At 38.5% G+C, this 26,972-nt stretch overlaps 2 protein-coding genes across 7 annotated transcripts in view; one reads left to right on the top strand and one right to left on the bottom strand.

Annotated features, from left to right (window-relative positions):
• Positions 1 to 22,526, top strand: part of GNGT1 (G protein subunit gamma transducin 1) — a 337,517-nt gene extending 314,991 nt beyond the window's left edge. For 4 of the 6 annotated variants that reach the window (XM_047849077.1, XM_047849075.1, XM_047849078.1 and 1 more), the window contains exons 3-4: positions 17,668 to 17,770; positions 22,280 to 22,526. In XM_047849077.1, the coding sequence (XP_047705033.1) occupies positions 17,675 to 17,770; positions 22,280 to 22,408 (225 nt within the window). In that variant the 5' untranslated portion in view covers positions 17,668 to 17,674 and the 3' untranslated portion in view covers positions 22,409 to 22,526. Of the gene's footprint in view, positions 1 to 13,722; positions 14,081 to 17,664; positions 17,771 to 22,279 lie in introns of those variants that run through there. The other 2 variants (XM_047849080.1, XM_047849076.1) reach the window with 2 other exon arrangements.
• Positions 416 to 4,467, bottom strand: TFPI2 (tissue factor pathway inhibitor 2). Its single transcript, XM_047849073.1, has 5 exons — positions 4,109 to 4,467; positions 3,612 to 3,794; positions 2,793 to 2,972; positions 1,403 to 1,573; positions 416 to 1,036 (listed from the first exon to the last, which is right to left on the bottom strand). The coding sequence occupies exons 1-5, from the start codon at positions 4,194 to 4,196 to the stop codon at positions 954 to 956; spliced, it is 705 nt and encodes a 234-aa protein (XP_047705029.1). The 5' UTR covers positions 4,197 to 4,467; the 3' UTR covers positions 416 to 953.
• Positions 22,527 to 26,972: the final 4,446 nt, after the last annotated feature.

Below are 26,972 nucleotides of genomic sequence, written 5' to 3' on the forward strand. Positions count from 1 at the left end.
CAAAGGGCAAATGCATTTATAATTTTGTTAGATTAGGGGAGTACTTTTAAACATATTAATCTTGCCATGAAAATGTAGGAATTAAAAAGTCATTACAGAAAAAAAAAACTGTTTAACTGGAATGATCATATTTATCAAGAATATTTCATTAGTGGAACTTAAATTATTAAATTCATGCATGCTCTCTGGTTTAATATAAACACCTTGAACAGTTAAAAATTTTAACAATTTTAGTGGTCTCCAGTTTATTATGTCTTAGGAAGTAAGGTAACGATAGAATATTAAAAGCCATCTATTCTATATGTATAAACATATATATACATGTGAATGGGGATGATGGATGGAAACACAGTTAAAGAGAGAGAGAATTTTATCCCCAGAAGAAAACATTTCTGATTTTAATAAATTTGCAAACTTTTTTTTCAGTCAAAAAAGTTACTTTATTATCTTTTAAATGACACAATAGAAATAGAAGTTAATCATGTCTACCTAACAGCACTTGTAATATTTTTCTCAAGTGTTGATAAATCCGCAGGTTTGTTTCCTTGGACTTAAAATATAATTCAACTTTTAAATGCAAAATGAAATGTATTTGCTGGTCCTTTTTATGATCATATGTATTAAGACAACATGATTATACTGTCTTCTGCTTTTCAATTGCTATCACCTTCTGATTTCAGGAAGAACAACCCCAAGAACTGGGTGAGTCATATTTGCTTTTATATCTTACGCACAGTAAGAATTCAACCTCATATAGGTGAACAGTAAATTAAAAATAATAGATTCACATTTGAATAGCAGCTGGTTATGTATAAAAATATACAAAAAAGTAACCTGTAGCAATAAAAACTGGCAAGTAAATCATTAATGATTCATTTACCCATGTTATATTATTATTCAGATATAACCGTAAAGGCAGTAGCATTCACAAAATGAAATATAGAAAAAAAAAGTTAAAATTGCCTCTTCCAAATCTTCAGCCGTCTGTTAGCAAAGAAAAGTTTTGGCATCTTCTTATTCTTTTCCTTCTTCAAAGCTAAAGTCAACAAAGTAAAAATAAGTATCATATATCTCCAGCCCATACACTCACTTTAAATCAACAGTGCCGACATGCTTACCAGCTCACCTCAAGTGTTTTTAATGATTATAAAGTCAGCTTTACTCACTCTCCACTCAAGTTAGTAACTTTCTACCTTTAAAATGCAAGGATACAGCTACTGTCTATTGTAGCTAGACAGCATTAGCATTTGACAAAACTGACCAGTACTAAAATGCTATTTATGTAGAAGTAGTCTTGAAATGTCAATATGCTATTAGGAAAATGGATACATAAAAATATAAATTTGCTTATAAATTATTTATAAAATTAGTTTAAAAATGGAATGAAGAAAAAAATCATTACCTTTTACACAAACATGTTTGCAATCCTTCATGTTAATAAAGTTATTCTCATTCCCTCCACAGCCAGTATAGGTGAAGGCCTCACAAGCTTTGTGTCTCGGATTAAAATAATAGCGAGTCACGTTAGCCGAGCATAGTCCTTCATCTTTTGGACTATAGCAATATGATGGACCTTTATAAAAAAAGAAAATAAAATTAGAAATGCAGTAATACCAGAATTAATAAGTTGTGATTACTGAAGTAACTGAAGAAAATCTAATCCCATAGAAGCTTCATTCTGAATCCAAAATATCATACTAAACCATTTAAAAAGCGTGTCTCAATTTTCAAGAAAGCTTACATGCTATACTTTGCTAAATCTAAAATTTTCATAAACTGGAGAGAATTTCTTCCGAAGCTATGTCGTTGTATCATTTGAACGTGTAAAAAAATTGAACCCAAAGAACAGATATGGTCTGGTAGAAATGGGCTATGTTTCAAGGGCTGATATATGTCATGCTTTAGTAAAGTTTCTTGTGTTGGTAGGTTTATTTTAAATGTTTTTATCAGCTCTCCTTCCACTATTAATCAAGAATGCATGTATCTATTTCCCAAGTAGCCACTGGAACATTTACATTTACACAAAAAATTTAAGGAAACACCAGCAACCACCATCTGTCCATTAACTCAAGATTTTACATTTTGAACACAGCAAATAGCTATAGAGCTCCCTCAAATCTCTGCCAAAGCAAGTTTTCCTTGTTTGTTAAGTTTGTATATATTTGTGTATGTCTGCTATGCCGAGGGAAAATGCCTGTATTGTCTCTCTCTACAAAAATGCTGCCCTAGTAACACATCATTTTTAGGGAGTGAGGGGGTGAGGATGTAGGTAAGAACAAAGAAGGGTAACAAAGAAGGATAGAAATCTCTTTGTCCTGCAATTTGCAGTTACTAAAGGATACAGAAATCTAGCCAAAAACTTTAGATAGAAATTTTGAGTTTCACCATCTTAAGTCTGTATATATTCCACTGTCTCCTATAATAAGTGATTCCAAACCTGAGGTCATGACATTCAGAATACTGTAATTTTTATGTGTAAATTAAGTAGATAAGAAATAGTTCTAAAGAAACAATCCAGAAGAGGAAGCAAAAACTAAAATCATGCATGGCTTTGTGACTTTCCAGCCCTGAGAACTTGGCAAGTCATGAACTTCTGGTAGCCTGTCCTCTCATATGTAAAAATGGGAATAATTCTACTTCCTCACAGGGCAATTGTGTGAAGATCGACATCATACTATATGTGAAATCACCAGAACACAAGCCATGTAAATTCCACATCAAATTGTTGATTTTTTTACTCCTAAAGTCTTAATAAAGAAACAAAATAGAAACACCATAAAAGTAGTATTTACTTTTTTTTGGTGCACAGAAGCCCATACAGGTAGCCTCATCTGGGAACCTGTTCTCATTGCTGTGACACCCGCCAGATAGGAATTTTTCACATGTCATGGAACTGAGATTGAAGAAATACTCTTCTCTGGGCTCTCCACACTGCCCCTCACTGACTTCCAACCTGCAAATTTTGGGAACTTCTAGGAAAAGGAGGGCATAAAACAGTGTTAGTCAAAAATTATCTTAGTATTACATCAAAACTTTACTATATTTTCAGAAACAACTGGGGAGAAAACAGCATCACGTTTAGTACTGGGATAGTAAATCCCCAAGAGACTTTTCATTAATCCAGTTATTTTAGCTTTTTTTTTTTTTTTTTTTTTTTGTAACAGTGGCTCCAGACCTGAGTCAGCCAAATGTAGTGGGAATTCTCTGTTCTCACAGGGTGTTCTGATTTTTCTACACATGAAGTTAATTAAACTTATTCACACGGATGGGTATTTTCCTTTGGCTTACTTCCCTGAATTGCAAAGTCCCATGTTCTGTTACTGGCCTTAACAGATACAATAAATATAATTAAAGTAAAATAGAAAACATTATCATGAATCTCCACTATATCCCTGTACTAAGCCAAAACATGTTTGGGCATCCAGGGACAAAAGGAAAATTTATAGTTAGCTAAATCATACTTTAATAATAAAATCCAGTGAAAGTATTTCAGATTGATGGATGATCGACATGAGGAAACAGTGTCTTCAAGGAGGCATAAAATTAAATTACCACCAGCCCTTCCCTGCAAGGAGCGCGCAAGAGTTCTGAGCTTGCGTGCAACAACTTACTCTCTATCCTCCAGCAAGCTTCATCGCAGGCCTCCCAAGTTTCGAAATTGTTGTCGTTGCCCTCGCAGCCCCCGTACATGAACTTGCGGCAGCTCTGTGTGTACCTGTCGTAGTAGTAACTGGGGATCCGGGCCCGGCAGGGCCCTTCGTCCGGGGGCAGGAGGCAGATCTCCGCATTGTTTCCTACAGGAGGGTCAAAAGGAGAGCCTGAGAGAGGGAAGGAGGTCAGCCACGTCTCCCGTCTCCCGGGAAGGTAGAGGCTTCCCGGGGGAGTTCTGTTCCGAGCAGAGGTGGGGGGGGGGGGGGGGTTGCAGGAGAGAAAGTACAAACTTCGGCGGGAGTGCCTCTTCCCACGGCTTTAGACTCCCTGTGCGGCAGGGGCCCGGGGAAATCCGGGTGGAGAGGGCGGGTGCTGGGGGCCCCACTGCCACAGCACCCTCCCTGCCTACCTCAGCGGAAGCCCGGCGCAAAGAGGGGGGTCCCAGACCAGCCCATACCTGGTGCCTCCTGAACACCATCTCCCAGCACGGTCCCCATCAGGAGCAACGGCAGAAGTAACAGCCCGAGAGGTCCAGTAGGGTCCATGGTGTCCGGTTCAATTGGCCCTCGGGGTGAGGCGTTCCTTGAAAGTCCCGTTGGAAAAGGGTGCACAGAGTCCAGCCTCTAGGCGGCCTGGGTGCCGACGTGCTGGGTGCTTGCTTTATGTAGTAGGGTGAGCCGCCTCCGACCCCGGACGGGGCGGAGCGTGCCTATGCGGAGCCTGGAAGGGAGGCTGATTCATGCCCTACTGGGCTGTGTGACCCGCCACAGCAGGGCGCTGGAAAGTGTTCGGGGGAGAGGAATTCCCCACCAGGTTGAACCTGCCTCTCCCAAACTTTCTCTCGCGGCCTGGCGGGGGTGGCCAGATGTGGCATTGTGTCAGTGATGGGAAGTCGGCAAGCTAGAGGGAAATGACCTGGGGGTGATTGCACAAGGTTCCAACTTGCAGCATCACCCTGAAGCCTGAGTCCATGTTCTGAAAGCTCGAAATCCAAGTACTGCAAGGGCAGAAAGAGAGTGCGAAATTCTTTGGGCTGAGGGGAGCTTGGCTCATTGCAATAGATTCCTTCATTAGATTAGAAATTTGAGTATGTATATTTATTTACATTTATATGTACGTACCCATTTCAATCAAGATCTAATCTCCATTTAATAAAAGGCTCATAATATCTCAAGTGTACAGCACTATTCCAAATCAAGAATTTGAACATTTACAGCACCCCAGAGCATTCTCTCATACCCTTTCCCAGTCAGTCCTTCCCATCCCAGGCAGGGGCAACCACTTCTGATCCCCAGACGTCTGTTTTGCCTGTTCTTGAATCATATGCAAATGGAATCCTAAAGTATGTACGTTATAAAGTTTTGTACTTCTTTGGCTCCACTACTGTTTTTTTTCAATATATGAAATTTATTGTCAAATTGGTTTCCATACAACACCCAGTGCTCATCCCAAAAGGTGCCCTCCTCAATACCCATCACCCACCCCCCATCAACCCTCAGTTTGTTCTCAGTTTTTAAAGTCTCTTATGCTTTGGCTCCCTCCCTCTCTAACCTCTTTTTTTTTTCCTTCCCCTCCGCCATGGGTTTCTGTTAAGTTTCTCAGGATCCACTTAAGAGTGAAAACATATGGTATCTGTCTTTTTCTGTATGGCTTATTTCACTTAGCATCACACTCTCCACTTCCATCCACGTTGCTACAAAGGGCCATATTTCATTCTTTCTCATTGCCACATAGTATTCCATTGTGTATATAAACTACAATTTCTTTATCCATTCATCAGTTGATGGACATTTAGGCTCTTTCCATAATTTGGCTATTGTTGAGAGTGCTGCTATAAACATTGGGGTACAAGTGCCCCTATGCATCAGTACTCCTGTATCCCTTGGGTAAATTCCTAGCAGTGCTATTGCTGGGTCATAGGGTAGGTCTATTTTTAATTTTCTGAGGAACCTCCACACTGTTTTCCAGAGTGGCTGCACCAATTTGCATTCCCACCAAGAGTGCAGGAGGGGTCCCGTTTCTCCACCCCCTCTCCAGCATCTATAGTCTCCTGATTTGTCCATTTTAGCCACTCTGACTGGCGTGAAGTGGTCTCTGAGTGTGGTTTTGATCTGTATTTCCCTGATAAGGAGCGACGTTGAGCATCTTTTCATGTGCCTGTTGGCCATCCGGATTCCACTACTGTTTTTAAGACACACCATGTTATTGATAGTTCATTCCTTTTAAATGCTGAGTCCATTCTTCCAATGTTTGAATATATTACAGATGTCCTGTTAGTGGACATTTGTGTTGTTTCTAGTTTGGGACTGTTAGGAATAAAGCTACTTTGTGTGCACACACAGCTTTTATTACTCTTTGGTAAAATATTTATGAATGTTAAAAACTGCCACTTTTCCAAATTGATTATACCATTTTATACACCCCCCCCCCCCGAGCCACGTGTAAGTATTGTAGCTATGTTTTTTGAGCTGGAACATCAAAGTCCAAAGAGAAGTGGGCTTAGGGGATCACAGATTCGCCCCTTCCTGCACATTTCCTAATTGTCAGTGCATCTTTATTAAAGTTCACTGCTCCTTTAACATGTTAGCCCCAGTCTAACCTTTTATTTACACAAAACAAATTATTCACATTTGGTTTTCACATAAAACGTTAAAGATATTTTTAGAGAATATTTTAATGGGTTCTCTTGATGAATGTGTCTTCCCTTCCTCCCCTTTTTCCTCTTGTTGTATTTAATATTTTCGAGAGAATAATTATTCCTGGCTTCTCCTGAGGGTCTGGATGGAGTTTACGGGAGTTCTCTTCCAAGTTTCTGAGAAACACTATGCTCACACTTAACAGTCTGGGACATTTTGCACACTATATCCCTCGTGCCAGTTTTCATTTATCCTGATGTCACAGCATAGGATCATATTCTTAAGAAAACTAGACTCTTCTGGAAATATTCAGTGTTACTGATGCTGTCAGATTACCAAATATCTGTGATTAAGACTGACACTCCAAGATATAGAGATAAATGTTTAACAACCAGCTCTCAGGAAGGGGAATACTGGGAGGGGGTGGGCGGGGGTGGTGTTTTTGGTGTGTATAGTTTACTGATTTCCATGGTATAAATGCTCCCATCATGGCCAGTTTCAGGCTACCAGAGTTGGAAATAGATAGGTACAGTCAACCCACCAGAGCCAGCGTGAGCTGGCTTTAGCACACCAACTACTGAAATAGCCAGCTGGTTTGGGAAAGACACATTCCTAGGAGAAGCAGATTAGACCCTCTCTGTACCTCTCAAATGTTAATAGGAGAGGGAAATTTTACCAAACGGCCAGTATCACATTCAGGGGAAAATTCAACTTCAAATCTATCTATTTTCATTCTTCTGAGTATGATTACATATATCTCACACGTGGACTAAACTAAACTAAAGGACTGATTCAAACTTGTCATTCAGCAATGGCTGTTGTCACATCTGTTCTTTGTTCTCAGGTGCTGGTACTTTTTGATCATCTTTTGCTTCATATAAAATGAGGAATCTTTTGGATTAGGGCAGATTGTTTTGGGAAATTGCATGCTGCAATGGGAAAATGAATTTTATTCCTTGCTCCTTCAGACAAGTCACATAAACTCTCTGAGCCTCAGTTTCCTTATCTGTAAAATGGGTAAAATGACTCTTCTTGTTTACATGTGTGTTATAAGGATTAAAAGGCAAGTGTGTAGGCACGCAAAGAGATGTGCTTCAGCTTCTCACACACAGGCCCAGAATCCCATTGAGAACCTTGGCACAAAACTTTAAGATCGAGTATCAACCATAATCAGGAAACAGCAACATGATCAGACAAACAGCAATACAGTCAGAAAACTGGCCTTGTAAGACTGAAACCTGTGACATTGTTCCCACCAGCTCTCCTCTTGGCTGAGCTCAGAGGCTACCCCTCTGCCTGGGAAGGTGTCACACAATCAGATACCTATCCATGATGGTTTCTTCTGGGGAAATGAGCCTCAGGATTCTTTCAGCCAGAGCAGTGTACTTAGTCCTGCTAAGTACTCAGATATGCTGTGTTACAAACACATGGAGGGGAAGGGGAAAGGGCCAAAACCAGGCTTTTCACCCCTCTGTGGTGTAGAGTTTGTGGACACAGGTCAAAATTCGAGTTCAGAGATATTCTAGAAATGTTAATTTCCTTCCTTTATTCTGTGTGCTGTAGGGTGCATCTCTTTTTTATAAGTTTATTTATTTATTTTGAGAGAGAGAGAGAGAGCAAGCAACAAGCAGAGAAGGGGCAGAGTGAGAGGGAGAGAAAGAATCCCAAGCAGGCTTCATGCTATCAGCAAGGCCCTACTCAGGGCAGGGCTCAATCTCACAACCTTGAGATCATGACCTGAGCCACAATTAAGAGTCAGATGTTTAACTGAATGAGCCACTCAGGCGCCCCATAGGATGCATCTTTAACACCCCTGTGACCACTGAGCAGAGACAGGGAAGGAGAATTGAACAAGTGAAGACAGGTAGAAGTTTGAGATTTTCAAGCCAGGTTATCAGGAAGGAAATTACTCCCCTTAATTGCAAAACACTTCAGTATTTTTATATCCATGAAAAAGATACCTTCCAATATAAGGGGAATCTAAATTTCCTGGGACTACTTTAAATTAATGAATTTATACTTAGGACCATGTGGAAGGGCCAAATGACTACTACAATCAGCCTCCATAGGGACGTCATATTACTTCTATATCCTTAAACTAGTATCTAGGCCAAGGGTTACCACATAGCAAAGGAAAAGAATTCCTTTATCCAAAGTCAACAGGAAGTGCAAGGCTGGAGGGAACTGGGAAGAACAGTCACCCAAATTGATTTGTCATTGTTATACCAAGTAATAGCTTTAGTAGCTGTGGCCAGAAAGTAGAGGTTCAAAATAGTTTGGAGTTCTGTAAAATAAGGCATGGAATTCTCATCATTTGAATGCTAAAGGAACTATCAATATCATCTATTCCACTATTTTCACTTCACAGAATTATAAATTGAGACCTGGAGAGAGAAAATGGCTGGTCATGTTTATTTACCTTAGTTGTTGGCAGAGACTAGAATCCAAGTTCTGATACGCAGGCCTGTATTCTTTCTAAGCCCATACATGGGCTCTTTCTACTGTACAAGGCATTGGAGGAAAACACTAAAAACCAGAATTGAAGCACACAGAAGCTACAGTGACTTCAGGAGCACCTGTGCATGTGTCAGATCCTTGCTTCTGTTCTTTCTCACCACCACCACCACCCCCGACCCAGTAAAAAATGGATATGAGGTTGATTTGGAACACATTAGCTCCTAGAATTCCCAGTCCTGAAGTATGATGTTCTGTCTTTTGAGAGCCACACATGCTTGGACTGTCATCATGAATTTTAGGAAAGGATTGAGGCAGATGGTCCTCCTCTCTGTCAGACACCTTAGAGAGAGGTGGCATGGTTAGCTCATGAAGGAATGAGGAGAATTAATTGAGGCCAGTGATTTGGGGGATATGTATTATATAACATAGTCACTTAAGGAATTACACCGATAACTCCTTAGTAAACAAAATTCTTGCTGCCTTTTAGGTTAAGCCCTCACAAAATAAAATCTGAAATGAATCCAGCTGGCTCTAACAAGAAGTTTACACATTTGATAAGAAAGGCAGTTAATCTTTTCTGAGAGATTAGGGATCACGAGGATTTTGTTAAAGTTTAGGCAACTCCTTCACCAAGAAGGCGTTTTTCTCGCGAGTTGGACCACATACGAAATGTTTACTCTATTGCGCCCTCTGTCGGACATAGAGTGCATCTGTGAGTCTTCTATAATAAGATGGAGCCACATAAGCGGATGAAACCTTCCCTATGCCTAATTTTATTATTCTTGTTCTCCTTAGGGAGAACGAGATAATGGAGTATTTAATATGTCTTGTACCATGGTCATTTTTTCATTCACCTGTTTTTAAAATAAGCAGAATTAATATTTAACATGTGCCAAACCTTGTGCTAGGTGTTTGGGATACAAAGACGAACACATTAGGGATCTCATAGCATAATAGGGTAGACAGATGAATATCACATAACCAAATTGCAATATAGTGTTTTTGGTACAATATTGAATTATGTACTAGGTTTTATGGGATCATAGAGGAGGAAATAACATTTTAGCAAGAGCTCAATTCAAAATAATAGGCAATCCATATAAACATATCTAACATTGTATCTTCTATGCCTATGGGACACAGAGACTCATTCTTTCAACAGCTAGCTTTTTTGGTTGGTTTTTAAAGATGCTGTGGCTCTAGCAAAGCGTTGCCTTCTGTAGGAAGGTAGAATCTCAGAAACCCCCTTTCTCTTCTACCCAGATGTATGTTCCCTCAGCTATCATGCCTATCTAGGAGGCCGACCATCTTTTCTCTTGCTCAGGGTGCTACATATTTAACTATGTAGGGCATCTAGAAGGTTGGGACAAATTTGGGACTATTTCATCCAAGATGTTTCAGGCACAGTACAGTCTCACCATCTGTCCAAAACTCTAGCCTGGGCTACCAATCCATCAGAGAGTGGCATGTCAGGAAGTGGGGAAGACAGAGAAAATTGTCTCTAACTCCTGAATATCATGTGGGAACCTCAATAGCAATAACTATAATGATGAATGTGATGTTTATTGAGAGTATACATTGTATTTTGCATACATTAGCTCGTTAAATCTCCCACAGTAACCACTGAGGGAAATACTTTATTCTCCTCACTCTGCAAATGAGCACTGAAACTTCAGGTGAATATGTGTGTTGGCCAAAGCGATACAGCTAGCTCAGGCAGTCTGAATCCCGATCCCGTGTTCTTACTCACTGTGTGCACTTTTCTTTTTCTTACATAGTAGTGGGGACCCATGTCAGGCTTCTCATATATAACACTTCCTCATGACCTTAGTTCAGTACCTGGGCAATTTTATCTCAGATTTCCTTTTTACTCAAACATAAAGTTTATCACTGAAAACAAATAGATTACTTTAAATACAAATAGATACAATTTAAATACATTGCTGTAATGCTCCAAGAGAAACATCTGCCAAAGTTAGTAATCAGATTAGAGGATTGAGAGAGTTAATCACTAAAGTCCTTATTTTAAGGGTTATATTTAGCAGAAAGTAATGGACCTTGACCTTTCTAGTCTAAAGACACTCTTTCTTACAAAAATATTGTCATTTTTATGCTCTAACCCAAATCTCATGTTAGTTACACATTACTTACTAAAATGCCATAAACCCTTCAAATGTTCATTTGTTCTGGTTTTGTGTGGAAAAGCTTTTGTATCTTAAATCACACAGGAAGGACAACCTGCCATTTGGGGGTGGGGGGAGGCGGTAGTTGCAGCTTGAAAGGGCAATACATCTCCTAAGACTCTTACTAATTTTTTTTTCTTTCTTGACTATTAGCCAAGGAAAACACTGAGTGAAACTGAAAGGTCTGTATTAGGAGGGAGTTGAGTAGAGTGGCACGGACCAGGTCTACTGAAGGAGCCAGAGAAGTGTGAGTTGTTCCTACAGGTCAATGGGATCTCCGGCATTCTCTGTCTTCCTGTCTCTTACAATAGAAGTTATGCCCTGGTCCAATCAGACACCAGCCCCTTAGCAACTGCTCTGGGTCTTTTCCCCTCTTGCCTTCTCAAGGACTTGACTCCTGTCACTTTTCTGTAACAACAGTGCTTCATCCCAGACTGTTTTCATCCCAAACTTAAAGTTCATATTTAACTCTCTATCCCTTTTCAGTTAGAGCCTTATTTCACTGCTCCCTTTTCCAGCAAAACTTACCAGAAATGTTTTCTTCACTATCTGCTACAATTCCTTATCTTCCTTTCTTTCCACATTGCACTCCAATTAAACTTCCATTTCGGGAAGAAGAACAGGAAGTACTCCTGTCAAGGGCACCTCATTATGTTTCCACATCTTACTAGACCTCTCAAGTCATATGACAACCAAAACAGCTGCCCCTAAGGTCACCAAGGACCACATTTTTTCCATTTACCTTTTGTCTCAACAATGTTTAACAATTTCAAATCTTTCCTCATCCTTGAAATGCTTTTCTTTTAGTTTTTATGACACCACATTCTCTGGTTTTCCCCTATTTACTTGGTATTCCTTCTCAATCTGTCCTTCTCCTCTGCCTGCCCGTTAAAGGTTGGGGTGACTCAAAGCTCAACCTTGAGAACTCTTCTCTAACTGTACTGTTTTTCAAATGTATATTCATACACACACACACACACACACACACACATACGTATATTTGTGTATAGTCTTGATCTCACCTCTGAATTCCAAACACTTACCTCTACTTAATATCTGTATTTGGATGTCTAATAGACATCTCAAATATTATGTGTCTTAAACTGAAGTCTTAGTCATAAACCTTGATCTTCCTTCTTTCTGTCAATGACACTTCTATGTAGACTTTCAAGCCCAAAACTGGAATTACTCTTGACATGCCCGTGTCTTCATCACCCAACCCATCAATAGTCCTGTCGGTTCTACCTGTAAGTCACATTTTTAATCTGCCCATATTTCTTTATGTCCATGGCCACCAATATAGTTCAAATCTATTTGTTCTTAAGGGACCATTGTGTTAAGTTCTTACATAAATTCCCAGTTTCCACTTTTGTTCCCCACTCAGCCCCACACAGCAGGGTATTTTTAACATATCAGAGCATGTCACAATACCTCACTTCAAGATAAAATCTAAAAGCCCTTCATTAGCTTCTCATTTTATTCCTCACCATTCCTCTGAGTGACTGTATGTGATCTGACTGCTATCTCCCTTACTGACCTCACCCCCTCACTCTCCATCGAATCTCCCTCAAGTTACACCGTGTTCTCTATTCTCCTAGTACAACAAATTTGTTTCCACCTCAGGTCCTTTGCATGAGATCTTCCTTCTGCTTAGCCCTTCTCCTTGCATGAAATGCTCATCTCCTTATCTTTACTGGCTCCTTCTTGACAGTCTTGGTCCCACTGACACTACCTCTAACCATTCTATATGATGTTGCTTCACATAGCGGTCACTCTTTATCATAACCTATAGCCTTTATTATCTGATATCACTATGTTGCTTCCTTTTGTTTTACTTGTCTTTTCATTATATCTAAGCTCTGCAGCAGCAGGGAACTTACCTGTTGTATGCACCATTGCATCCCAGTGCTAAGAGCAAGAGTTAGAAAGTAGGAGCTTATAAATGTCTGTGAAATAAACAAATTACTTATTATACCTCCCCTAGCACTTATCACAATCTAATATATGGTACATTTTATCTTGTTTATCGTCTTTCTCCCTCATTAGAATGCACATTCCTCATGGGCAGTGTCTTCTATATTTTTCTCTGCTCTACCCTCAAGCATCTGGCACATAATAGCACTCAGTAAATATTTGCTGAATGAATGAATAAAATGTTAGCTATTTTTATAGTCCCAAGTATAATTACAGGACAAAAAAGAATAGTACAAGATAAGAAAATTTATAGCCATATGATTACAAATTTGTTGTACATAATACAGTGGATTTGTTTCTGAAAAAGTGTCAAATTCAATGTTTATAAGTCAAAATATTTAAAGTGTGCTAGCAATATTTCTGTTTCAAAGAATGTGCGATTGGTCCTCTATCAAATGGGGGACTTCTATAAGTAATTTCAATAATTCCCCCTAATATAGCCCTTATAAGTTAAATATTTTATTTTATTTTTTTACTTTTTAAGTTTTTTTTTGAGAGAGAGAGAGAGAGAGTGTGTGTGTGTGTGTGTGTGTGAGAGAGAGAGAGAGAGAGAGAGAGAGAGAGAGAGGAGAGGGAGAGAGAGCAGGAATGGGGCAGAGAGAGAGAGAGAGAGAGAATCCCAAGCAGGCTCCGCACTGTCAGTGCAGAGCCAGTTGTGGGGCTCAAACTCACGAATTGTGAGATCGTGACCTGAGCCGAAACCCGAGAGTGGGATGCTTAACTGACTTACCCACCCAGGCTCCCCATAAGTAAAATATTTTATCAGGTTCCCTTACTTCAAAATATGCTTATCTATAATGTGTAAAAACAAACAGAAAACAGGTAGATTTTAAACTTTATACTAGCCCACTTTAATCCTAGAATAAATCAGCAAGAATCCTAATGGAAACGCTGAAGATATTAAGCGTGAGACACTTAAGTTACTCTACACAGATTTATCCTCCCTACATCCCTCCCCCACACCCACAAAACCAACTAAAACCATTAACAACCTAACATATTTTCAAAAGGCCCTGGAGGGGGCAGTATTGCCCCCACTGAGAACACTGCTGTATTGATGGGGCACAACTCTGAGATACTTCCTCCCTCTTCTCTTCCCTTTGCCGGTTTGGACCTTATTTCTTCTGATGGTAGTGAAGGATGGAAGAAGAAGTAAAAAGGCAAATATCTTCTACTAGGGTATGTTTCTCCCCTGAGTTAGCCATAAATTGCTACCTTAGCTTGTTGGTTTGTGTCTTCTGTCCTTCCCTTTTATATTCTGGTAAAGATAGGGTGAGTAATAGGTGAGCTTGGTAATAGGGGCAGGGGCAGTTATAAGATCTAGCCCCTCTTAGGACTTTCCATAGACAGGTGAGTCAGCTTGGAAGCTTTGAATATAAGTGACCCAGGTATGGGCGGGGGGGGGGGGGGGGGGCGGGGAGGGGGGGTAGAGGGGGGGGGATATGGCAGAGTGGGCTTAATGCCCTTTGTTTTCAATTTTGTGCTTTCTTTCTGTGTAATTCTAGAGTATGAAAAAGCAAACTATTCTTTTACACTAATTTGAAGAAGGGTAACAGTGTGCTGAAAACAAAAACAAAAACAAAGATAAGTATGCTGGAGTCGAAAATACCCCAGACCAGAAAACAAACACTTGTGTTATAACCCCAGCTCGTTTGCCACCCATTGTATGATTTGGGGCACTTCAATCTCTGGACTGCATTTGCTTCATCTGTAAAATGGGATAAGGCATGATTAGATGATGCCACATCTAAATTCATTCTAACCTCTCAGTGCAACTCTGAGCCTTTGGTCTCCATGCAGACAATATACACTGCCCTTCTCTGTGTGTTGGGGTGTCCTTGAGGGAGGTTAGAGTTTTGATATTCGCTCTTTGAGTTTTCTCATGCAAGTCCTGTGGCATCAAATTTGGCAAGCATTCTCACATCTTCTAAGATTCACCTCCATCAAAGGAAATGTGTTTTACTTAAAATATTATTAAATATCGTGAATCACAGCGTTTTAGAGTTGGGAGATCATTTGTTAATAATGTTAGAACTTTGCACTTTCCTCTGTGTCTAGGTGAATTTTTATGACGTAGGTTGCAAGTGACTTTTTCAACTTCAAGATCCTCTTTTATGTATTGAACAATTCAGGAGAAAGGACATAAAAGTTATGAAAGATATGAATGCTCTTATAAAGGTCCTTACAACCCATTGTGCCTTAGATTTTTTAGAAGCAGAGCCTAAGGCTTTCCTTGTTCAAGTGACTTATCAAGGGTGGGCTCTCAGGAGAAACCTCTGAAGGAGGGTGGAAAGCATGATGAAGCAGAAGTTAAGCAAAGTTGTAGTTTCAGATGTCTAGCTGATCCTGATCCCATGGGGAGCTCTGGAAGGTTCTCAATCATAAGGTTGTTCTGCCCAGAGGCAAGTGGTCTGAGCTATTAGAACCCCACTTCAGCCAGCCATGTGCTACCCGGGCCAGCTGAAAGCATAATCTCCCAGACATCACCAGCTGAAGTGTTTTCCATCAGCCAAGAACAAACTTACGCGGAAGGCTTACCCTTGGCAGTCAACACCTGCAGGTGTTGGGGAGATGAATACCCCACCCTGGAAAGGGAGATCTAGGCAGGGTACCAACAGTGTCTGCTATGCATGATATTAAATGAATGAAATTATGTCCACATGATATCCTTTAAGAGCACTTATAAAGCTACCTATCAGCAAATGACATGTAGGATAACACAGTCTGAAAACCTGGAGGTACCCAGCTAACATGTACTGAGCACTAGCTCTGTACTACATACTCTATGTAATCTTTATTCCTCTCAAGAAATCTACAATGTAAGTAATAATATTGCTTCTATTTCCTAGTAAACTGGGGCACAGAGAAGTTAAGTAACATGATCAGGGCCACACACCTATCAAGAGCCAATGAGTGACTATTTCATTGGCAAAAATGGTAGGGATTCTCTAGAACAGAGAAAATTCAATTCTAAACCCTGTTCCAAATCAAAACCTCTTAGATTGGATTCATATTTTAACAGGTCCTAAAGTGATTTTTACACACATTGAAGTGTCAGAGCCATTACCAAATGGAATTAGTTTTCCAAAATGGAGAAAAGTTGTGCAAAGGCCAATGTCAACAGCTGAAAATGATCAGCAGAGATAGATACACTTGTGAATGGTTATAGATAGTCTAAAGGTAGTGAGAAGAAAGGGGAGAATAAACTTGAGCATGGGCTCTTGAATACGAGGCAATAATTACATAGGAAGGAACAAACTTTTTGTTGTCATTGTTTCTTAAAATAGGAACAAAATAGCAAAAAAAAAAAGTATAGGAAACATTAACTTTGGGTACTGATAGAGTGTTTTTTTCTATATTTGTGCTGGCATTTATTCCTAAAAACATACTAAAATGTCTATTTCTGGGGTGCCTGTGTGGCTCCCTCAGTTAAGCATTGGACTCTTGGTTTTGAATCAGGTCATGATCTCGTGGTTTCATGAGTTTGAGCCCCACGTTTGGCTCTGTGCTGGCAGTGCAGAGCCTGCTTAGGATTCTCTCTCCCTCTCTCTGACCCAACCCCACTCATGCTGTTTCTCTCTCAAATAAATAAAAACTGAAACTTAAAAAATAAATAAATAAAATGTCAATTTCCCAGAGAACAACAGTCTATTATAAGACTGAGAAAGGAAATAATGTTTCCTCAAAGGGTTTAGAAATGATAACACTGTGTAAGCACAGGGAAATAAGTTAATTTCTGATAAATTATTAGCAGAATATTTTTATGTAGATGTACAATGTTTGCTGAAATAGCATGTGACCTGAATGTGTCTACTTTAATAAAAATATATCATTATAAAAATTGGACCAGGGAGACAAAGGAGAAAAAAGAGAGGACCAAAAAAGGAGAGATTGTAAGTGATGCCACTTGTCTACAATGAAATATTTTCCAGACAGTTGCATATGGAACTGGACAGTTCCAGCAACTGGACAGTTGCTTATCTTCCCCTTTTCCCACTGATAAAATCAAGGAGAAGAGATGTCTGAGAGTGCAAAAGATCCTTCTTCTATGATGACCATCAGTAGATCAGACCCACTATGCTACCTTTAACCTGCTCCATTTGCTCATCGTTGTTATCCAACGCATTGACAGTTATTACACACTTCCAAGTATTGTTTAGAGTAACATGCTAGTTTATTTTTGATTAATAATATTGTTTGCTGTATTTCTACTCTATTGGTTCATAGTTCAATCTATTATTTGTAAAGAACTCATAATAACAGTTTTTGTATGGTTCTCTGTTAATACCAGATTAAGTACTCTAGTGATTTAGGGGATTAATGGGCAGTCCTCAAAATGACCTCAAACTAATTTAAATGACATAAATCATATGATGGAGGGCTTTGGTGTTGGAGAAGAAGGTTGGAGACCCAAATTTTTTAATTGTGTCAAAAAAAAAAAAAACAGGGAAAAAGAGAGGCTTTTGGTGTTGCAGATTACATATGATTAAACTGACCTCTCCCCACAAACCTACTAGCAGGTGTTTAGAGTCCAATGCTTGGTTTAATCATATTAGTGAAGATTATAAAGGAGCTTTAAAATTGCAAGGCTAGCGTGTAGTGCTAGAATTGTTCAGAGAGCGTTCATAAGAAATCCATTATCACAGAAAACTAAAACAAAGAAAGAATTCACGTGGTAAGTTAAGAGTGGAGGGAAGTGTTGGCTAACATTGGCTTTAAACAAAGGCCAGCAATTCAGGTGCACGAACTATCTATTTTTTCAGCAGGCAAAAGATGCCAGTGATCAATATTGAGGACCTGACGGAAAAGGACAAATTGAAGATGGAAGTCGACCAGCTCAAGAAAGAAGTAACACTGGAAAGAATGCTGGTAAACTGCTGTTCTCTTTTGAATTTTATTTTAAACTGTAGATATAGTAGGAATACTGGGTCAGAAACCATTGCAGGGGAGCAGAATTTGCCACCCCAAAATATGTTCCTTTGGCATAAGCATTATTTTAGGCTGATTATTTTTAAGAAACAGCAGATAGTAGAGAAGCTCTGGAAACCATGTAAAAGCTGCCCTTTTGTAAGAGACGTTTACAGTTATAAGAGAACTCTCCATTTGTAAGGGTGTCTTCTTCTGAGAAGGCATTTAGAGACTTAGGATTTAGAGAAGACTCTAAATCTCTAGAAACTCATATCAGTAGAGAAGGCAAGGACTTAAGTCCACTTGATTTAAGTGGGTTTTTGATGACTGCTTTTCCTGGAAACCTCCCATAACTGGCCTGCTCCCCATATCCCCCAACATCTTTTGTCTTCAGCTGGAGGTGGTATTTAAGGGGGTATCTTAGGTCATTTTGGAGAGGTTATTCATTCTCCTGGGTCTCTCCCATATATGCAGGAGGTACACGTTATTAAATTTCTGTGCGTTTTTCTCCTGTCAATCTGCCTTTTTTTATTATAGGGGTGTCTCAGCCAAGAACCTAAAAGAGTAGAGGGGAAATTATTTGTCCTCCCCCACACCATTTACTGGAGAAGCTCAATGTAGTTAAAAATAAATTGTTCGGGTAAAAATTCATCAGAGATTAAGGAAGTTAGTAATCATAATTATCTCTTGATTAGACTATAAATCAAAGATTTGGCAAACTATTTTTCATAGACCAAATCCAGCCTTTAGCCTGTTTTAGTATGACCACTAAGCTAAAAATGTTTTTTTACATTTTTATAGAGTTGTTTTAAAAAAGAAAGAAAGAAAGAAAGAAAGAAAGATGAGACAGAGGCCATATTTCAGTTAAGCAGTAAAGTGAAGCAATACATATAGGCATTTTATTTTTACTTTTCTAAATTGATAAGCTTCTCTTTATTTAATGCAATAGTTTGATGTTTAAATACTTTTAGCCAAAACCTCATCCCCTCCAGCACTGTCATGGCTAGTAATGAAGGAGTACATTCTATTCCTTCTTTGCAAACAAAAATGAGTTCAAGCACAAGAACTCACTCGTTCCTCCTAAAAACGTCTGACAGATCTTAGAAATGGTTACCAAGAGTTCTCTGCTGTTAAAAGAACCAGAAATGGCAAAGGAATAAAAGTTTCCTCCAAACAAACAGTGACTGAAGCTTGGAAGATGTAGATATGTATTTTAGATCTCTTCATTTTAGGAAAGTAAGTAGAACAAAAACTCCTCCATGAGTAATAAGAGTATGTTTTATATTTTTTCAAACATTTGTTTTATCAAGCCAGAGCAAAAAAAGGGGGAGTAGTTTGCATTATCTGTACTTTGCTCAAAACTCTTACTCCCAATAAATATGGGAATTTTGGGGTTTTTTCCCCTTTATAATTGTCTCAAACTTCCCTGTTGCCCTTTCCATACAGGCAAGACATATTTTGTTGTAAAAAAAATTAAATTTATAATATCATGAAAAGCTTGGAACTCACAACAAAAAAGTTAAAATCTTTATAATTTAGGAAACATAAACTTTTGGCATAAAGGAAAGTTCTTTTTTCTTACTTGAAACATCCAAAAGCTGTTTGATTACTTATATCTTCAGGATTATTGTTTTGAAGGCAATTTGGTTGTGTTCATGTTTATTATTCACTTATGGCAAGCTCACCTGGGAATTTTTATTTTTTTTTAATTTTGGGTAAACATCACATACATCTTACCATCTGTCAGGTTTGGGGGTTCCTTTTCCCTACTACTCAATGTCTCCTCGCTCTTGGAAGTCAAACTAATTTAATACCACCCTGCCCAAACCACACACACCTACACACAACCTACACACACACACACACACACACACACACACACACACACACACACACACAGAAATTTTAGGTCCTGAACCGACATTTCTGATACAGGATGGTATAGCATCCTTCTAGTATGGTCCAGTGGATAGATATTGGAACCATATCCCTGGCTCAGATTCTGGCTCCACAGCTTTCTCTCTGTGGAACACTCACCTGAGATATTTTCTGTAAAATGGGAATAGTAACAAAATCTAATTCAGAGGACAATTGGGAGGAATAAATGGGATAATATATAAAAAGCTCTGAAAACAATACCCAGGACATAGCAAGTTTTTTCTGCTATTATTACTACTTTTTAAATTATTATTGAAGTCTGAGACCCAGACTAGTTCATAATATGCCTCAACCTCTTTTGCTATCAAGGCACTATTGTCAGAATAAGACAACTGCTTGCATCCCACTTTTAGAGGACAGATTTGCAATGACTATATGTCGATTCAATGGGCAAAGATTGAAGATACTCTTTGTGGTAATAGCTAAAAATAGCTGCCATTTGATTGAGAATCTGTTGTATGCTGGGAACTGAATGGAACTAGTGTTGCTGTTCCTATTTCGTAGATGAAGTAACTAAACCTTGGGTGAACTCTCCGAACTAAGGGTCTATTGTGGGTAAGTGGGTAGAGCCAAAATTTAGACCTGGAGTGGCCCGAATCGAGTCCATGCTTTCCACAATGCCATATAATCCTATATTAAACTATCTATACTTATAATAAGCTTCACTGAAATACATTTTGAACAACACACTCACATGGGTTTTGGGTAATTTATTGCTCCTTGTAGCCCCAGATCCTAGTTAGACATTGTCAAAACCAACCCCTCACTGACTCCAGAATTAGAACAGCAGTTAAACCTCTATTCCTGACATCTGATTGGGGCCCAAAAAGCTGGTGTTCAGAGAAGTATAAAAAAAAGTGAATCTACATGCACCCCCATGTTTATAGCAGCACTATCAACAATAGCCAAAGTATGGAAAGAGCCCAAAGGTCCATCGATGGATGAATGGATAAAGATGTGGTGTATATATATATACATATATATATATATATATATATATATACATATATATATATATGTATATATATATACACACATTATATATATATACACATAATATATATATATATATATATATATATACACACATACATACAATGGAGTATTACTTGGCAATCAAAAAGAATGAAACCTTGCCATTTGCAACTACGTGGATGAAACTGGAGGGTATTATGCTAAGTGAAATTAGAGAAAGACAAAAATCATATGACTTCACTCATATGAGGACTTTAAGAGACAAACTAGATGAACATAAGGGAAGGGAAACAAAAATAATATAAAAACAGGAAGGGGGACCAAACAGAAGAGACTCAAATATGGAGAACAAACTGAGGGTTACTGGAAGGGTTGTGGGAGGGGGGATGGGCTAAATGGGTAAGGGACACTAAGGAATCTATTCCTGAAATCATTGTTGCACTATATGCTAACTAACTTGGATATAAATTTTAAAAAATAAAAAAATAATAAAATAAAAAAAAATATATATATATAGTGAATCTAAATCTTAGTTTTGAGAAAGAACAAATGTGAATCTGAATTACTGCATATTTTAAAATTGTATATAAACTCCAATTGAAGGAGCCATCTGACCAAGGTCTTGCCTCAGTTAGGAATGATGTTTTCTAATATGTACATAATGAGTTTACAGAGTTAAAAAGTAATCTTAAGTCTTATATCTAATGTTGCTGGAAATTTTCATATAAAAATAGCATAAATATTTTATTAAAAAAACACAATACCTAGATAGCTTATGGAATGGCCACCTAATGGGCTGCCGGAAATGAAGTAGTTTCATGTTAATTTCATGAATGATGTATTAAGTGAAAAGGAAACAAGCTGAAAGTTAAAAGGAATGACAACTTGATCCTGTGTATATATGCATGCATATGCACGTGCGCACACACACACACACACACATTTGTATTTATATATGTTATAGAACATTGACTCTTTCTAAAAAGTGGGTTAAATGTTACATGGATCATTCAGGCTCTGGCTGAGCCCATTAAAGTACTAAAGACTGATTTTTCATGAACTCATTATTATAATAGTGCATATGAGGGAAGATCAATCTCATAAAAAAAAAAAACTCAGTTCAACAAATACTTATTTATGGAGCAGCAACTAAATGCAGTCTGTGTTCTCGATACATGTGAACAAATCAGCCAAAGGTCCCTGACCTTTTGGAGGTCACCTTCTAATGCACTGTCATCATCAATCATTGTAAATGAGTTTAAAATAACATTACATGTGTATACTTCTGAGAATCCAGGAGCAGTGATAAGCCTGGAATTTAACAATTATTCATTCCCTTCCACCTTTACAGGTCACATTTTTGGAAAGAGGAAAAATATTCAATCAATGTTCACTCTGGTGAACAGCTATTCCTTCTTCTCTCCTAGAAAGTACATACGCATTGGCGGAAAGCAGAACCACATTTAAAAGAACACAAAAATTATAATAAATACATTCTTGGATTCTGCAGCATTTGTATTGAACCAAATGTGTCATTTCTTTCTCTTTTCCTTTAAGGTCTCCAAATGTTGTGAAGAAGTAAGGGATTATGTTGAAGAAAGATCTGGCGAAGATCCACTAGTAAAGGGTATCCCAGAGGACAAAAATCCCTTCAAGGAGCTCAAAGGAGGCTGTGTGATTTCATAAGAAAAAAAAATCCTTGGAATATCTTGAGCTTTAATGACAGTACTAGTTTTTGGTCATATATAAGAATTCTATTAAGCATGTACGTAAAGCTTTAAATTTGTAAATATAAACTTTAAATAAAAACTGGGATGTGATAATGTATAAATCTGTTTTTCTTCAACTGTTTAGTACAGTGAATTTTGATTGACCTTTTTCTTTTAGCGATACGTACTGTTTCATGGGGCGCCTGGGTGGTTCAGTCGGGTAAGTGACGGTCTCAGATCATGATCTCGCAGCGCAGTTCCTGAGGAAAGGTCATAAGAAGCCAGAAAGTTCTGGCCCTGGCACTTCACTGCCTCTCTGACTTTGGATAAGTTACTTAATCTTTTTAAATCTCAGTTTCTTCTGCTGTAGGAAAGAAAGAATAATGGTTCTATCCCCTTTTACTTGGGGTTAAATATTACACTAGAGTGATTACGGCATTTAGTGTACCACCTGACACACAGTAAGACCCAATAAGTGTTAACTAGTGTTACTGAGAAAGGAACTAGATGCATATCCAGAATCCTTTAAGATACGTGCTATTCCATCCCATCTCTAAGAAGACTGTCACCAATACGGTCCTTTTTCCTATAGCAGCGTAAGAGCAAAATGGTAGAAAAATAGCTTTGTTCTGCATCATCTTCCTAATCAGTTTCCTCCTGGCATCTTATTGAGTTGACATAAGCCAAATCTCACTACCTTTGTGCTAATGACTAAGATAATTTGCCTCTGTTTCTGTAACAAATGATGAGTGTTAATTACCCCAACTTGGAAACTACTTTTGTTGTTACTGTTTCCTTATCCTATCTCACACGTACAGTGCTATTTTTGGATACGTCAGTGATCAGAATACAAGGAAATGCTAATTGATGTTCTTTTTGTTTTATTTTAATTACTTATGGGAGAGGGAGAGCGGCAGGGAGAGAGAGAAAGAGAGAGAATCTTAAGCGGGCTCCACGCACAGCATAGAGCCTGACATGAGGCTTGATCCAAGGACCCTGGGATCACGACCTGAGACGAAATCAAGATTTGGACACTCAACTGACTGAGCCACCCAGGCACACTGATTGTCATCCATTTTTTGAAAATTTTTTAAAAAATACTCATTTATTTTTGAGTTACAGAGAGAGAGCACAAGCAGGGGAAGGGCAGAGAGAAAGGGAGACATAGAATCTGAAGCAGGCTCTAGGCTCTGAGCTGTCGGCACAGAGCCCAACGCGAGGCTTGAACTCACGGACACTGAGATCATGACCTGAGCCAAAATCAGACACGCAACTGAATGAGCCACCCAAGCACCCCTGTCATCCATTTTAAAAACAAGGTAAGAATTATCTTTATTTGGTCTGGAAGGGAATGTCAATGTGGTCCCAAGTTTGTCTCCTAGCACGGTGCTTTCCTACTCTGGTGGTAGTAAATGCTCAGCAAAGATCTGCTGACTCCTGCTCAACCCTTTCATTTTGAAATAGAGGAAATCCAGGCTCAGAGAAGTGAATTGGCAAGTTTCTCAGGTCCAGACTCCAGATCTCTGGCTGCATGGTTAACAACACACTCTATCACATATAGACATGCTTTCGGTATTAAGGGATTCCAGGATAAACTATTGGATAAACTACCCTTTCCTCAGCAGAAGCTCTTTTCCCCTGTTTAAAATTATAAAACTCCTTTCCAAGCACCCCTTCAGCACTGCCTGTCTTTGTGTTCCACTCTATTTTCTTCCATAGCTCCCACCACCATCTAGCATACTATATATTTTACTTGTTCTACTTGTTGAATTGTGGTCCATCTCAAGGGTTTTTCCATGTGCAGTTTGATGCAAATTAATGTTTATTAAGTGTTCCATTTATTTCCCCCCCCCCGATTAAAAAAATACAGAGTCCTTGCTATGGCACTTAGTAACACGCATGATCCTAACCAACATCTCTACATGCATGGTCCTAACTAACATCTCTAACAACTGGAAATAGATCTGAGAGCCAGATAATTCTAAGTTAAAGCTTTGGTTTGTCCACTTTCTACTTCAACTCTTTGAACATCATGAGTTTTTTTCATGTATAAAATGAGAGCATAGGATGGATTCTTATATGAAAATTTAAAATCACTTAGAATAGAGATGAGCAAATGAGCAAATGTCCTCTATTACAATAAACCTTGGAGACTTCCTGTAGCCAACAAACTTAACTATTAAATGACCACTGACATGACACCCCATTTCCCCACCTTCTGCAGTTTTAGTCTTATTGATCTCTCCACCTGAAATGTCCTCTTCTCTAACTCACTTCAGCCTTTTGAATCCTACTCATTTCTGAGACTCACTATAAACTATCTTCTCTGTCCCTCACTCCATCCCAAGAGTATTCTGTAAATCTTTTAACTCATTTAACATCGCTTTGCTTTCTCTTATTACAGTTGGTATGGTTGTCTTGATCTCAATTCTGTATTGTAAATTCCCCAAGCCAGATGCTCTGTTTATTATTGAAACTGCCATACCAACTAATAAATTGTCTCTACAATTTAATTGACTAAGTGTTCAATTAAAAGCAGGAAAGGGTAATACTTTTTATATTGGATAATTCAGAATTCTTATTAGCTTAATTGAGGAATAAATCGACAGTAGGGTAACATTCGTGTTGCTTAAAAATACAGATTGTCAGCACACCTGGGTGGCTCAGTTGGTTAAGTGTCCGACTCTTGGTTTTGGCTCAGGTCATCATCTCATGGTTTCATGAGTTCAAGCCCCACGTCAGGCTTGGTGCTGACAGTGCAGACCTGCTTGAGATTCTCTATCTCCTTCTCTCTCTGCCCCTTCCCCCACTTGCACTCTTCCTCTCTGAAAATAAATAAATAAACTTAAAAAAAATACAGATTATCTGCAGAAGTTGGAATAAGATAAAAATCATAGAAAGCAGTGACAGAGAAAGATGGTTTAGGAAGAAGGATGTGATAATCATGACTGTTCCACAGGCTATTCAGCTACAACAGTGAGTGACCTTTTTTTTTTTTCCTTCCAGAAGTTGTTATTTCAGGACCATGGATTACTAGGTAAAAAGGAATGAGGTAAGATTACAGGGAAACAAAAGAGACTCCTGGCATAGCCTTAGCATTTGGCTCTTCAACAAAACTTCCTGGTACCAGTAGTGAGAATGAGTTAAGTATACATACTGCAGTATATACCATTTGAGATACTTGCACGTTGAGGGTATTTTGTACACATAAATGAGGTTAAGCTTTAGCAAGAAAAAAAAAAGTTATTCTAATTTGGATTGATTTGATTTGAGCCAGATTTGAAAACAAGGCTAATATCAAACTTCCTAAATTCTTAAAACAATATTAACATGAAGAAAACAGTAAAATGAGTAATAAGAATGACCAGTTAAATGGAAATTAAAGTCTTGTATTAGCACAATTGATAAATCATATTTGATATGAATTATAAGTAGTTATTAAGATAGTTGGAGCATTAGGGGCACCTGGGTGGCTCAGTCGATTAAGCATCTGATTCTTTTTTTTTTTTTAATTTTAATTTTTGAGAGAGAGAGCATGAACAGGGCAGGGGTAAAGAAGGAGGGAGAGAATCCCAAGCAGGCTGTGAGCTATCAGCACAGAGCCCAAGGTGGGGCTTGATCTCACAAACCATGAGATCATGACCCGAACTGAAATCAAGAGTCTGAGGCTCAATGAACTGAGCCACCAGGGCACCCCTAGATTTTGACTCAGGTCGTGATCTCAGATCATGAGATCGAGGCCCATGACTGGCTCCAAGCTAGGTATGAAGCCTGCTTAAGATTCTCTGTCCCTTTGTCCCTCCCCAGTGCACTCAAGTGTGCTCACTCTCTGTCTCTCAGAAAAATAAAAAATAAAAAGGATAATTGGAGCATGAGACACAGGTCATCCTCTTCATATTATCTCCATCTAGAAAAGGAAGCTTATACACACAGTTGAATGGGTCAGTTGTGAAATTTTCCATGGGATTGTTATAATAAGTTGAAGTAAAATAAAATGAACCAAGTGCATCAAATATTTGTTAAATATGTTCCTTAAAGAAACCATCATTTTAATGGCCTAAACAGTCATCATGAACTTTATAAATTCCAGAAGAGCAGAATTTGGGAAATAACCTAGTTTATTTACACTAACAAAACAGAGGCAGAGAGAATATATGTCCTGTAAAAACAAACAAAACAAAACAAAACATAAGATAAAATAAGACCAGAATCCTGGTCTTTTTGAGTTCAACCTAGCATTAAATCAACTCCAATATAACACTCTTGATATTTTCTTATATAGTTTCCTTTATATGCATTTTTAACAACATACTTAATACATTCAGAAACATAGCCAAAGAATTTTTTCTTTTTTTTTCTTTCCTTTTTTTCCTTTTTTTTTCTTTCTTTTTTTTTTTTTTTGCATGTCAAGGTAAATATTTCATGGTCTTTGCTCTTTTATACTTTAAAAGTAGAAATAGGGGCATCTGGCTGGCTCAGTTGGTGGAGCTTGTGACTCTTGAACTCCGGGTCATGGGTTCGAGCCCCATGTTGGGTGTAAA

This window comes from Prionailurus viverrinus, chromosome A2 (genome assembly GCF_022837055.1).
Source record: "Prionailurus viverrinus isolate Anna chromosome A2, UM_Priviv_1.0, whole genome shotgun sequence".
Classification (NCBI taxonomy): Eukaryota; Metazoa; Chordata; class Mammalia; order Carnivora; family Felidae; genus Prionailurus; species Prionailurus viverrinus.

Excerpts from the sequence above, each read along its gene's own strand:
- TFPI2 (XM_047849073.1), bottom strand. The coding sequence starts at position 4,196 with ATGGACCCTACTGGACCTCTCGGGCTGTTACTTCTGCCGTTGCTCCTG. Across the intron at positions 2,973-3,611 it reads AGCTTGCTGGAGGATAGAGA|AAGTTCCCAAAATTTGCAGG; the intron begins GTAAGTTGTTGC and ends TCCTTTTCCTAG. Across the intron at positions 1,037-1,402 it reads CAAACATGTTTGTGTAAAAG|CTTTGAAGAAGGAAAAGAAT; the intron begins GTAATGATTTTT and ends TGTTGACTTTAG.